The sequence below is a fragment of the Triticum dicoccoides genome, chromosome 7B, assembly GCF_002162155.2.
Source record: "Triticum dicoccoides isolate Atlit2015 ecotype Zavitan chromosome 7B, WEW_v2.0, whole genome shotgun sequence".
In the NCBI taxonomy this organism is placed as follows: Eukaryota; Viridiplantae; Streptophyta; class Magnoliopsida; order Poales; family Poaceae; genus Triticum; species Triticum dicoccoides.
Window position 1 is genome coordinate 401,234,618 of NC_041393.1, and position 14,183 is coordinate 401,248,800.

General features: G+C 42.1%; 1 protein-coding gene, 1 long non-coding RNA gene and 1 pseudogene across 9 annotated transcripts in view; 2 read left to right on the forward strand and 1 right to left on the reverse strand.

Moving 5' to 3' along the window:
* LOC119335736 overlaps nt 1–4,162 on the forward strand; it is a 7,268-nt gene extending 3,106 nt beyond the window's left edge. The window contains exons 3-11 of the mRNA XM_037607823.1: nt 2,462–2,569; nt 2,656–2,697; nt 2,780–2,875; nt 2,961–3,071; nt 3,232–3,345; nt 3,458–3,490; nt 3,581–3,631; nt 3,701–3,778; nt 3,861–4,162. Of these exons, the coding sequence (XP_037463720.1) occupies nt 2,462–2,569; nt 2,656–2,697; nt 2,780–2,875; nt 2,961–3,071; nt 3,232–3,345; nt 3,458–3,490; nt 3,581–3,631; nt 3,701–3,778; nt 3,861–3,866 (639 nt within the window). The 3' untranslated portion in view covers nt 3,867–4,162. The remainder of the gene's footprint in view (nt 1–2,461; nt 2,570–2,655; nt 2,698–2,779; nt 2,876–2,960; nt 3,072–3,231; nt 3,346–3,457; nt 3,491–3,580; nt 3,632–3,700; nt 3,779–3,860) is intronic.
* A 799-nt stretch (nt 4,163–4,961) lies between these two features.
* Nucleotides 4,962–14,183, reverse strand: part of LOC119340103 — a 29,929-nt pseudogene continuing 20,707 nt past the window's right edge.
* LOC119340104 lies at nt 5,909–12,030 on the forward strand. Of its 8 annotated transcripts, XR_005164386.1 has the most exons (12): nt 5,913–6,203; nt 6,272–6,462; nt 6,624–6,700; nt 7,082–7,193; nt 7,563–7,821; nt 7,921–7,981; nt 8,771–8,914; nt 9,218–9,273; nt 10,114–10,206; nt 10,593–10,938; nt 11,037–11,158; nt 11,332–12,028. It is a non-coding gene; the product is annotated as an uncharacterized LOC119340104 (long non-coding RNA). The 8 variants fall into 8 exon arrangements; XR_005164383.1 differs by having other exon boundaries at nt 5,909–6,203; nt 9,218–10,206; nt 11,332–12,030; XR_005164381.1 differs by having other exon boundaries at nt 10,114–10,938; nt 11,332–12,027.

Genomic DNA, 14,183 nt, shown 5'->3' on the forward strand with positions numbered 1-14,183 from the left:
CGGCTGGCGTGGCCGGGCGTTGCCCGCGCGGCGCCGTGGCGAGGCCGGTGGCGGCGGCCCTCTTCCTCTCCCCCTCGCGGTTCCCCGGCTCGGGCGGCGGTTTCCGACGATGGTGCGCCTCGGCGGGCGGTGCTCCGGTGTAGATCGGGCCCAGATTCGGCGGCGGCGCGGCCCTTTGGCGGCTGGCGGCGGGGGTTGGCCGGCGGAGCCCTGCAGGCCCAGATTTGGGTCAGGGCGGGTTGGGCTGGCCTCCGGCGGGTCTCCTCCGGCTGGGCTGGCGGGATGCGGTCATTGGGATCGGCGGCTCTGCGCTGCGTCGGCTGCAGCGCGGCAGCAGGAGCTTAACGGGCCCGATCTGGGCCCGGCTGGGCAGGGTGTCCGGCGTGCTCCCGCGCCTGCGTCCGGTCTGCTACGGCTTGTGCCAGTGGAGGTTGTCCCCTCCCACGTGGCTGTGGTGCTCCTGGTCCCTATCGGCGGTGGTCTCGTTTGGTTCGGCCGGCCTCGCAGCGTCTGCGGTGGAGAGACGACGGTGGTGTCCTCGTGACTGTGGTGGCGCAGGTTGGTGGGCGGTTGGCGTGGTGGAGCCGCCGGTTGGTCCTGGGTTGTGGGTATGAGGGGTAGGGCGAAATCCCTCTCGGGTCCGCCCGGTACCGACGCGGTGACGCCTGCGGGCGCCATCAACCTTCTTGAAGGGCGTCGGGAGTACCTCTCGCCCGCTTCCCTCCGTGTACCGGGAGAGATCCTAGGATTCGTCCGGGCAGCAGCGTCGTCGTCGTCGCAGTCCTTCTTGAAGGTGTTGCTTGGTTCGCGGCGACTCGATGGCATTGGAGCGTGGTGGATGTTTTCCGGTGGGCGCAGCGGTTGCGGGATGCTTCAGCTTTCGTTCATCCGGTGCTGCCGGCATTTCTTTCTCTTGCTTTTCTCTTGTTTTTCTTTTGGGCTTGATTGTGCTGTTTGCCCCAGCATCGAACTTCTGGCTGTATCGGGTGGTTGCTATATTAATATAGCGGGGCGCAAGCCTTTTTCGGTATATCGTTAAGTTGTTGGTTACCATTGTAAATCATGATGCAATGACCATTGTGATCAGCATGTTTAATGCAGATTAATTTTTTGTAACTAGGATATTTCTCTTACAGTCAACATTGGTCAATGTGTTGAGTTAAGATATTTTGGACCAAATTACTTAGATCATAGGCATAACTTTTACAAATAGGCGTCTGGTTTTATCATTTTTTATAATCTAAGCTACTGCTTCTACGATAGCTCCACTTCCTCGTCTTGCTTTTACTTTGCTTGTTTGTGTGAAGGCTTAGAGTCCTTTTCACTAGGTCTATATTCATCAAAGCAAAAGATCTCATCCAACAGTAATCCCGTATATTGAGCGCAGCTGGTATGTGGCTACTAGGCAAAAGATCTCATCCAACAGTAATCCCACATGCCATTTCATGAACTATAATGACTTCCAAAAACATGAAATCAAAATCAAACCACATGACACAGATTCACTTGAGAAAAAGCATGCACAATCTAATGAGAAACAAAAGATTGTCCTCTGACTATATGGATGGAATATGCATGGGCGTCCCAGTTGTCGCATTTCATTTTGAGTAAGTGTGATTTAACAATTGTTCTAGTGTTTCCCTTGTGTTACGAGTTACGACTGAAATTATAGAAAAACGTATGACATGGTGTTGCGACTGAGAACCATAACGGTTTTCATGGAGCCGAACCTGCCTTCTTTGGAGGTGTTATTGAAATATTTATCTGAGTGCGATTGAGCCAAACCTTCATGTTCAACTAACTTCATACAGTAATCTTCTTTATGGTAGAAACTCAAAATTTTACTGATGGTGCAACATATCATTTTAGTATATTTGTGCCGTTCCATTGTGTCAGCCCTGACAAGATGTCAAGCTAACACTTCAATAAAAAATCGGTGGATTTGAATCCAAGAAATATCTGGTTGAAAATTCTAGATTCTTGGAGGTGTTCAAGTCCTATTCAATCTAATGTTTTTTTTTGTCCAAGTTGCAAATTCTTGGATGGTGGTCATATTCTGTAAAATATAATTTGCATTACCTTTCTATGCATTTGCTTTGATCATATAAAAGTGTCACGATGGTATTTGCTTTCATTACATTAAACTTTGGTATTTCTGAAAATGCATTTGTGTAGAAACTAATGACGAATTTGAATCCTGGAGACTATGAATGTGAAAGTATAAACCAAGACATTTTGGCTAGATGTAGTAGTAATACTTTAAACACTCGCCATCTTCCCTGATGTCCAAGTTTATGTCTTATTCCTTAAATTTTCAGAACCATTGCGATTCTGGTAACTTATTTTACCACCTATGTGACAGATGGACATTTCACCGTACCTTAAACAGCATCAAAACCATTCTCTGAATTTCCAGTGTAGTTGTGTATTTCATCTATTCCTTTTTTCCTTTGGGTTGCAGGATGGTAGAAGGTTCTGTGATTGGGAAACATACCGCTCATTTTTTACTAGCTATGAAATTGATGAAGAGTATGTAAAGCTCTTTGAAGAAATATCAAAGAAAATCAAGGTCTGTATCAGCAGGCGAAGCTATGTTACAATATGCTAATCTCATGCTTTTTTGGGGATGCTTATAACCTTTATCCTTTGGGACAGTGGCTTAAACGTTATATGGAATATGAACGAGCATCTTCCAAGGTAAGTATTCCCTGAAGAAAACAGCGGAGTAAAGGTACAAACATAGTAGGTATAATACCATGATAACTTCTTTGCTCTTTAGTGGAAGGAGATGGATGATAGAGGATTCTGCCAAGCAGCGAAGATTGCGGCAGGCTTTCCACGCATGAGCTATAAGTTAACTTTAATGGCCTATGAGGTACAGTTTCTCATCAATATTTTTTGATTGCTGTGATCACACCGCTCTTTGCTGTATTTGAGAGCGTAACATTCCTTTGGTTCAGGAGAATGTGTGGAATCTGATGTTTGATTATTGGCAACGTGAAGACATTGATCGTCTCTTTTTTGAGATTTGGAAGTTTGCTACTAAGAAAATGGGTGCCACTGATAAGAAGGTTAGCATTGTAAACATATGCCATGGAATCGCCATTTGTTATGTACTCATGGAACCAAACCTTGGTCATATTTAGGAATAAACAATAATAGTGTCTGTTTGTGTTTGTGCCTGCTGTATATGCTTGGTGATGTATGTTTCCTTTCTTGAACATGGCTCAGATCGATTTTAGAGCTGGTTTGGTAGACGTCTGTCGAAGGAATATATTCCCTCGATATAGAAAGAGAATGCAATTCGCACTGGATCATAGTACTCTTTCTGATTTGGAATCAAATGTAAGTTATTGTATCCAGCTTTTATGCAATTTATGCCTTGATCCTCTGATTTCTGATTATTGACCGTGCATTTCTCTGATAATACCTTGCATCTGCTTTATTTCTTGTTTAGTTTGATACCTGCGTAGAAGACATCCCTGATGATGTAAGTTTGATGTATAGTGGCCATGTATTTGCAGTGGTAATGCAACATTTCTTAATCACATCAATGACACAAACACTGATGTTTTTTCAGGCTACAGAGGATGTAGCTTGGCGGTTGATTACATCGGCGGTTTGGAATAAGGTATGCAGATGCATTGGGCAATTCTTACTTATTCTTGAAGATTGTAACTCATTTTCAGTTCATTTTCAGCTTCATAAACCCAAGATGTGGCACCAATATATTATGAGGAAGATGGAGATTGCTAAACACATTGGCTTGGGTCCACAAGTATGCATATGTGTGTTTTATACACTATCTAAATGTCCAGTAATTGTCTGTTGGTATAAAAGATTTGCATATCATTTTGCAGAATTGACATGTCTCGGAACCCAAGACACTGACAGATGTAGACAACTGTTCCTTGTGAAATCTTGTCCGTTGCTCGCTCACTTGCAAATTAATGATGTATCCGTTGTATTGCATATATTGATGTTAGACTGGTGCTGTTGTTGCTGTGGTAAATTAATATGCTATCATGGTTACAAAAATGTTTGCAAACTTTTCTATGATTACTGTATTAGGTCTATAATAGTTATGGAACGCATCATCATTTACCTTGTTTAAGTTTTTGACACTATGGTGCCATAGGGTATGCAGTAAAAAGATGATAGTATGATGTTTATCTTGTTTAAATTTTCGACACTATGGTGTCGAAGGGTATGCAGTAAAGAGATGACAGTATGACGCGGAGTATCTGAGCTCGAGCTCAAATGAGCTTGGATGAGCACTAAAATCAAAAAATTCTGATTTTTTGTGCGGAAAACTTTGACAAAACTTGTAAGTGCTTGCAAATTTTCATCATGAGATCACATTCATGGAAGGCTTGACAAAAGAAAAATCGATGCTCCGAAAATGCTACTATCAAAAGCATTTTGGAGCACTGATTTTGTTTTTTACCACGCCGTTCACGAATGTGATCTCATGATGAAACTTTGCAAGCACTTAGAACATTTTTCAAAGTCTACCACAAATAATTACAGATTTTTTTTTTTTGGTTTTACTGTTTATCGAAGCTGAAGGGGAGCCTTGGTGCAGCAGTAAAGCTGTTGCCTTGTGACCATGAGGCCATGGATTTGAATCCTGAAAACAGCCTCTTGCAAAAATGCATGGAAAGACTGTGTACAATAGACCCAAAGTGATCGGACCCTTCCCCGGACCCTGTGCAAACGGGAGTTATATGCACCGGGCTGACTTTTTTTTTTACTGTATCTTCATTTGAGCTCGAGCTCAGCATGGTACTTTCGTGATAGTATGTGTTTCTTTTCAGAAAAGATGCTTACGGATTATGCATTGCCTAAAACGACATTAGTCACTTACAAAACGTGTCTCTTTATATCCTCTGACCAAGGAAAGAAAGGGGTCTATGCACACGCATCATGAGCTCAGTCATTGTTTCCAACTGATATGACCGCTAGCAAAGCAGTCTGTATGATGGCATATCTTCAATCCTCAGCACATCCTCCAGCAGAAGCTCCTTCTCCAGCTGCGCTCGAGTTGACTTCAGTATCTCCTGGTAATTACATCAGTCATAAGATCGATCAAACATGCAATCTGAAGATTTGCGGGTAGAAAGGATGAGACGTACATTGAAGTCCATGTAAGAAGCGTTCTTCTCTACCCACTGCTTGTCCATCACAAGGAAAGCAACACAGTAGAGCAGATCAAATGCCCATTCATCCTCTGGGACAAAACAGGAAGCAATGAGAATTTGTTGAAAATTATTTGAACAAACGAACTGTACAAAAGGTATATGTATATTGCACTGGTCCTACCTGAAAGCATTTGGACAAAAACAGCTTTGACGAACGTTCTCGGTTTAGCTGCAATTGATTTCACTGCCATAAATTAGTAAAATTACAGTTTACAAACTGAATAATTTGCATGTTTCGGTACGAGCTTACTGGACTGGAGATCCAGCATCTGCATGATCATGAATGTGATATTTACACCGGCAAACTGCAAACGGGTACTCCCAAGTGGCGCGATTGCCACTTTGTTTCTGTAGTAACCTCTGAAATGACGCCTGCGCAGATAAATCAGTGGACGGTGGTCAATATTCATCATCTCTACTCCTAATGGAGCAGTTGGTAGTCTCGCTTCCAGGTTTTTTTAGTCCCACCTTCCATGGTTTTATTTGGTACCTCTTCCCACCTCTGACTTAGCCACCACAAACCGAAAAAACCTCATGCTGAGACCCCAACCCGCACCATGCACGTACCAACGAAAAAAGACCTACGATGGTTAACCAACGAAAAAAGACCTATGAACCAGCGACAAAAAACCTAAACCTATCGCCCGAACTTACGAGCGACAGCTCCTGCCCTCGAGCGAGAACCACTCTCACGTCTGCCCTCGTTCGCCGCCGCTCCATCCCTTCGCCGCCGCCGCCGCCACCGCCGCCCCCGCCACCTCCCGTCGCGGGCAGGCGGGAGGAGCCCTGTCCGGCCATGGCAACACCGCCGGCGGCCTCCTCCTCCCCCTCACCTTCTCTCCCTCTCCCAAAGGAGGGAAGGTAATGGAAGGGATCTGATCGGAGCGGTGGATCTGCGCCCTTGCAGTCTCTTCTTTTCTTCACGGATTCCAGGAGGAGATCGAAGTGGGAGGTGGACGAGCAGGAGCGCCGCGTCCGCGACAACGATGAACGACGACCCAGGTAACGCTATCTCCCTGCCCTCGCCCCAACCCATCTTAGCCCCGTAGCTTGTACTCACGCGCCCCCAGGTTCTCGTCTCCCATGGCAGGGGCCGGCGAGTGGCAACAGATGCGGGACACCAACTGGTGGCGCAACGGACAGCGGGAGATCGGCTGGTGGCAACGGATGGCAGGAGGCCGCACGACCGTGCGAGGAGCAGGTAGCTGGAGGATGTCGCCGGTGGAAATCTGGCAAGTGGCGGCGACATAGAGGGCTTATGGTTGGATCTTGGTCTTTTTACCTATAGCACTGAATTTCATGTATAGGTTGTGCTGATCCTAAGATTGCCAAAAACTGCTTCGTAAAAATCACCCAGGTCTGCTTTTTATTGTGATTATGCAAATTGCTCGAAACCTGAGTTGTCCTATTTTGTTGATGAAGGAATTGAAATCTGAAGACATGGTGATTTTTACCCAATGGGTTATGCCCTTGAGCACGAAGATCTTTTGAACTTTGAGGTAATCTTTTGTAATGTGAGCCACGATTTTGTTGCTTCTCCAATAGTAGGTGTGGTTTGTCAACCACTATTTTACACACATTTGTCCAGTTCAACTTTTTTACCATTTGCAATGCCCGGTGCGAGTGAACATGTATCATGCTATGTTTTATTCCATTAAATCATGTAGGGAAAATGCATTGTAAGTTTGGATAATTTCATTGTAGCAAAATTGGTTGAGTCCACCCCAAAATATTCATGTTTGCATCAGATACAATTTCCAGTAGATAAAATGATTCGTAAAGAATGGTGGGGCATGGTATTTGGCGTGTACGACAATACTGTTACAGTCACTTTTATTTTTAGAAATGTATGATGATAGGTTTTGATGTTTTATTTCCAGGTTCAGGACCACGCGTGCTTCTCACATTTATTGAGACAGAGAGTATTAATCAACAGCGGTTCAAGTTTCTACAATGAGCTATACATCATCTAAACTCACATGGATATACCAGGTCTGCCTTTCCCTACAATTTAAGCCTTTGTTTTGGCAGGTATCAGTCACCTGGTGCTAAACTTGGTGCTTAATGATCAACTAGAACAAAGTTTCATAGCCTTCCAGATTTGTCAAATCTACAATAACAGGATAATTCCTGTTAGACATGTTATTCTACTGGTACATGTCATATAACGGAATTCTTGTATTTTGGAAGGAGAAAACATTGAGTGGAGCTCTTATGCAATTCAAGTGGCATGGTCATCTGAGATTTTGTTTTTTCTTAATCGTGACATGTGTTAATATTGTGCAAATCAGAATATCATTTTTTAGGTTTGCAAATAAAATTAACTTGAATAAAGTATTTTAAACTTAGTGAGCATAACAGTGTTTTGTAGTGTGAGGATAATAAGGTGAAATGAGGCTGCTGCTCACCGGTGGCTCGCCGGCCATCCGAGAGCCGGAATTGCGGCCCCACGCGAGGGAAAGATCAGCGTTGCTGCAGCCACCGCAGGACACCCACCATGCGCGTACCATACAGGCAGCAGCAGCCTCACTTCACCTTGGATGACATGACGATTATGAAATATTCAGTCATCCCCCTTGGGTCTACCTGTTAGAAACTTGGACCTACTCATGTGTTTGAGGTAATGCTTGAATAAAATAGCTATGCAAATTTTTATTTCTTTTCAGATGGATGAGGAGTGCTTAAAGAAAAGATCTACTCTATGGTTGTTTCTCTGCAGATGATTGTGCAGAAAAGATGAAAAACGGGATAAAATTCTATGTGAGAGATGACCGCTAAAGGTACTTAATTTTGGTAGATAATGTTGTGTGCAGATTTCTTTCTACAAGATGTGGGTGTAAATTCTTATTGTTGCAATGATGCAGTAGCAGTGGCGCAAGGTCGACAATTTTTTACTTCCATATATTCAGTCCTTGCATGCATTTTCTGAGTATGTTCACGATTAGTATGCAGGTTATTTGTTTCCCCAGTATGGACCGCGACATAGGGAAATATTAGCATTGCTTCAACCATGGCAAGACACCCACCATGCGTGCACCTTACAAGTTGCAGCAGCTTCACTTGGTTGTCAATGACATATCGAGTATAAAATAGATAGCTAGCTGCAAGCATTGCTGCTCCCCGCCCGACAGAGCAAACTTTTGCAACATGCCCTTTTCTCATCTGCCCCATTCCAGCCATCCCTCCATCTACCTGTTGGACTTGCTCACCTTGTGTTTGGGGTAATGCCTAATGAAAATAGATAGCGATGATTATTTCTTTTCACATGATTGTGGTGATTTAAAATCTAAGAAAATATCCTTTGGTGCTGAATTTAGGATACAGTGCATGACATATTATTAAATCCCATACAACAGAGTCTTAGGTATTTTATTTTCTGACCAAATTATGATTTTTACTGCAAAATCAAATTATGAATGCTTAATCTAAGGTATTTCTTACTCTGTTTGATCTAGGTTTCTATCAATTATTACCTGCCTTTTGAATTTTATTTTGTGGGGATTTCTCTTCTGAGTTATGTTGAGGTGAATGTAGCTACTGGTCATACTTTAACCACATGTCAATTGCAGGAGTGCGATGCCACCATCATGTGCCACAAACCATACCAAGAACGGCGGGTTATGGATAGAGTTCATTTGATCCATCTGATAAAAATACCTATTGGGGAATAAGCATGAAAAGTAATCAACCACTCTTTCCGCAGTGGAGTTCGGGTATGCCTGCTCCTCTATTTATTTGACTATTGTTAGATTGGTTCATCCTGGTATGACATGTTAATGAAGGTGTTCTTTCATTCCTCATACGATCTGGATACCTTTCAATTGATTAGTTCTTCTTTTGGATTACTCTATATTAATTCCCTATGTGTATCTTTATTATGTTCCTCTAGACTGAGTAAGAAAATTATTTTGTTGATATTAGTTTCAAGGGAACATGGTACCTACGACACAGGAAGATTACTGAAAATCAGTTCAAAATCTAATCAAGTCTAATCTTCTCTGTTGTCTGTACTGCAGCCATGATGATCAGAAGTTTAGGACCACACTGTAGTCAAGAAAAAGGAATGATCTTCGTAAGCTACACCCTTTCGATCCCAATCTTACCTTTTTTTAAATTAGTTTTGTTAGTGCTTCCATTACTTCCATTAAAATATGCTTAATGGGCTAGAGACTGTACCTTTTCAGAAAGTTATAGTGTGTGGTATGTTTGCTGAACTTTTGATGACAGTTCTTCAGGCAGGATTTTCGTCCCTATATTTTAACTTTGAACATCATTATATTTAGACAAATGATGTGTTTACTGAATTATTGTTGTTTAATTTTTGAAGTTATGCCTTTCGTAATATTCAACTGTAGATAGACCAAAAGATATAGGTATTAAATTTTGTGGCTCTAGCATAGATGTTTATCACCACAGTGACATTTATTTTTCAATTTAGATAAGAAAAAAGAGATAAGTATTGAACAGAGAGTAGAGAGGATAAGAGCATTGTAGTTCAGCGTGGTTCATGCCAAAGACTATGATACATATAATTTCTTAGGATAGTGAAAATTCATTGATGATGCAGTGGAAGTAACACAAGTTCTGCTAGAATTTCTCTCACATAATATGGATAGAGGTGGGTTTTGCATAATCCATCTCAGTAACAAGCTTGCATTGAGTTATTCTTTTCAAGAAGCTTACCATGCACAACTACAGGATACTTGTAGTTCTCAGTGGCAATTCATAGCTACATTCTTCAATGGGAGACCTAGCATGCCTTGAGTACAACAATACATGATCGTCTGGCAACAAACTGTTCATGATTGATGCATAATATGTCCTCTGTCCGCATTTTAAGTATTTATATTAATATTTCTGGTTATCACTGCGGGAGTAGAAATGGATTTGATGAGGGAAGTCTGCAATGCAGACTGTGTTAAGTGTACCCGCTCCAGATTTCATCGACAGTAAATGGTCCACTGCTATTGGCAGGTGCCTTCTTGCACTCTTCTGACCCAGATACGTAAGTGCATGGCTCAAAACTCACAGAGAGGCACAACTTTGAAATGGTTTTATTTAAACAATGAAACAATGTTATTTGACTGAAAATCTATATTATATTTTGATTATGGGGACACAGCTGAAATGTATACACCAAGAAAACATAACTCTTTTCAGTTGAATTTCAAATTCATGTTGTGGAAATCAAATCCATTTCAAATTCCATGATTTCGGCTAGAATGATTAATGCTACGCCGCTGCTGATGCCAAAGGTTGTGACACTTTTTTAATGATAGTGCAAATTGATTGATGATGCAGCGCAAGTAGTACAAGTTCATCATGTCCACTGCCCATCCATGAATTGTTTTACGATTGTTTTTCCCGCTGCAATACACGGGCACATTGTAGGAGGAATATGTATGCGTTGGTGGGTGCTGGAGGTTCCCTGCAACACCCGAGGATCCGATGGCGAGCCGTAGGTCGGGGAAGTCGTCAGCATACATATAAGGAGATGGAGGTGGAGGTGGCGGTGGAGGGAGACGGGCATTCACTACTCGTCGGAGGGCGAGGGCACGGAGGACAACCGGCACGACGATTACCACGCCTTCCTCCCGTCGAATCACTCAAGCACGACGTCCTGGTCCTCTCTATCCATTGGCCCCCTCCAACATCTACCATGATGACCACATCTTGTTTGTGTAGCAGAAGCGGCGGCCATCCATGATCTTCTTTTGTGCCGACCTGCTAGAAACAGGTACATGCGCCGGCCTCCATGGCAAGGTAGTGCAGTTAGATGTTGCAATGGATCCGTTCGTTCGAGATCATCTAATTTGTTTTCTCATTTTTCATCAGGTTGGGCTATAGACAACTAGAGATTGGTCACCTATCTAGCAGCTCATTTCTGAAAACAAAGACCAGGTCTATGTGTTCAAAATCATGAAGGAGGATGTCAAAGTGTTTCTGCAGCGCATCAGGTCTATGTTTTCCATTGCCCTGGACTTGCGTGTAATAGTACATAGAGTTTAGTCTGATTCTAAAGAAATATATGGCTATCTGATTTTAAAGAACAAGAGAAGAAAATATAGATATGCATCTTCACGTGTGTGCATTAAATTCGTTTTGATTCTGTTAATTTTTTTTGTTGCAGGCGGAAGAAAAAAGCAACATGAAGTTCCCATCTACATCAAACTGCTTTCACTTATATTCTGCCAAATTTGTTCCATCTATAGGACTGTACATGGAGATTATCTATAAGGGTTATGTCCCGTGCAAGGAGATTATCTTATAGGACAGGCATATCAGCCCCCATTCAGACATAGCAGATATTCAACAGAAGAAGTTCCTCCACTGCTACTGGCCAAACTCTAAGCAAAAAGACCTTCCACTTTCCTTGCTAATGGTGAGCAACTCAAAGATGGCTACAAGGTTACACTTAATATTTACTCTCTGAATAACATATTATTTATTTGACCAATACATGTATAAATGCCTTGAGAGAACATGTATATATAGCTGCATATATGTTATATCTGAACAATGGCAGATTTGACCATTAATTACATGTATATACTTGCTAGGAGAGAACGTGTATAGCTTTCAGTTAAGCTTTTCGATCATTAAGCTGTTGCTTTCTCATCTTATTTCTAGGTAGAAACATTATTGGTGTTCTTTAGCTTAATTTTGAAACATGAACACCATCATGTCTTCATCGCCGAAAGTGACGTTCTTTCCCATTAATCTGTGCACTCGAAAACTATTCAAATATATATTTCCACTTGGTAGTTTTCGTATGTCCAATGGTTTGACGGGTGTGCATTTTCAGGAGAGTTAGCAAATCTTTTTCCAGTCATCTGGTCCATGTAGATAACAAGTGCTATTTGAAATGAAAATGCAGTTGGCTGCCAATTTTATCTTGCGTATATGACTGAATTATTTTGTCCTGTTAGTTTTATGTCTATATATGCAGTCTGGTGAATATATGGATATTTTATTAAGTGGAGAAGTTTGGTACTCTGAGTAAGCACTCGATTCCTTGTTAGGTCCTGCTAGATTGATCTTTAAGGGATCATTTTAGTTCGTTCTTCGACCAAACACATCACAAACGGGCAGGAAATGATTCTTTTCCGATCCATCTCGATCTCCTTCCGAATCAATTCCTGATTCTCTATTCCTAATGTATGACTTGGTAGCCTCGCCTTTATGTTTTTTTTTGTCTGTTTTTTTGTCTCACCACTCATTGGTGTTTATCTCTTTATTTACAAAAAAAAGGGAGCCCGTACATAGTTCGTTCGCTCGACCCTCTCGCACGACCTCTCGCTCACACCGATTTCTTGCCAACTTAAAAAAAAGTATGTCAAGCATCAACACACTGATTTGTATCCAAAGAAAGCACACCTTTCGGATCTGGTTTTTATTACCGATTTTTCTTGCCATACAGTAGGAGGCTATATCCCACCTAATCAATATCTTCCGACAAAAATTTCTTGCGCCCATACATCGATTCCAGAAATCTCGGATCTCACTTATTTTATTGATCTGATTCTGAAGCCCACCTCTTTCTTGCGGCGGAGAGGCGCCATACTTAACGCATGTGATGGCAAAGTATCTCAAGTTTGCATGCCAATGATATTTATCGGACTTGAAGTACGATGCATCCATTCAAATTTGGGTATCGCTTCTACATGGCATTTGGTGTAACCTGCCAAATATCTCTCAGGCATAACTGATTATTATTTTTAAGTATGGACCCAAATAATTCACCCATGACATGTTCTTGAAATTAATTTATTCTACTGATTATTCAGAACATGAGTGTTAGATTTTGTAGTCCAAAAAGATGATAATGAAGTTGAGAGAAGAGAGTATGCCTACGATCTATGAACATGATGTGTGACAAGAGATGGTATGACTTCTTCAGAGAACGATCTTGATCCTTCTTTTATCTTCATATATGGCCAAGCATTGATATATTGTGGTGCGGAAGGTCACGAGCGCTAGAGATTGTGGCACTATTTAGAGGGTTGGGCGGCGGTAGAGGCGGCAACTCGGGTAGAGGGAGGTAGTAGTGTGTGACAACATTTGCTGACTGTTGATGGCGGTGGCAAGTGGTTTCGTAGGTAGAGGTGGGCGGGTCAATAGAGTCGACAGAGAAAAAAGTATGAAGAGGGAGGAAGAAGAGTAGTAGAAGCAGTGGGTGTTGGCGGCGGAGGAAAGGCAAGGGGTTAGCGGTCTCGAGTGCAGGGTGCGGGAGGTCGTGGGCACCAAAGATGGTGGTACATTTTAGAGGGATGACTGGCGTCAGCGTTGACAGAGGTGGTGACTTGAGCAAGTGGCGACGTGTGGCAATTGTGATCGTGTTATATTGTCCCTACCCGCGATATTTATCATGCATTATCTTTATATGACTTTAACAAACTATTTCAGAAGCCCGTGGCAACGCACGGGCACTCTACTAGTACGAGTAGGCAATGAAAAAGGCAATTGTGATATATTGCTTACAGAGAATGTCTTTGCAAAGAATAGAAGATTCTCTAGAGATATGAATCCTGCGCCTCTGTAACAAGTGATGCAATGCTGCTTAATTTCATAGAAGAGCTGAATATTGTTAAAGTAAGTCTGGCAAGTTTTAATTTGGACCAGCGCTGTCTACCTGAAGTCAGTTGATGGATCTCTTCCTTGCCAGCCCATGTCCTTCCATTGTTCAGAGACCAAACCTTGCAGTTCTTGATCAGGGTATGTTGCATACCAAAGAGCTCTCAAGGCTTCCTATTATCATAGATTGATATCCATCAGAATTAGGGAGATAATGCTTCCAAAAGAATTTGGGAGATAATATAGCTATCCAGTTATCTAATTTGTAGTATCTTATGGTAAATGCCACAAATTTACAGTGCCTTACAGCCACCGTTTCCTAGTGGAAATTTTATGTATCATGAACTCAAATAATTGAGAAATTTCCTAGTCATATGTGTTGGGTTTCGTAGTAATTTCAAAAAAAAT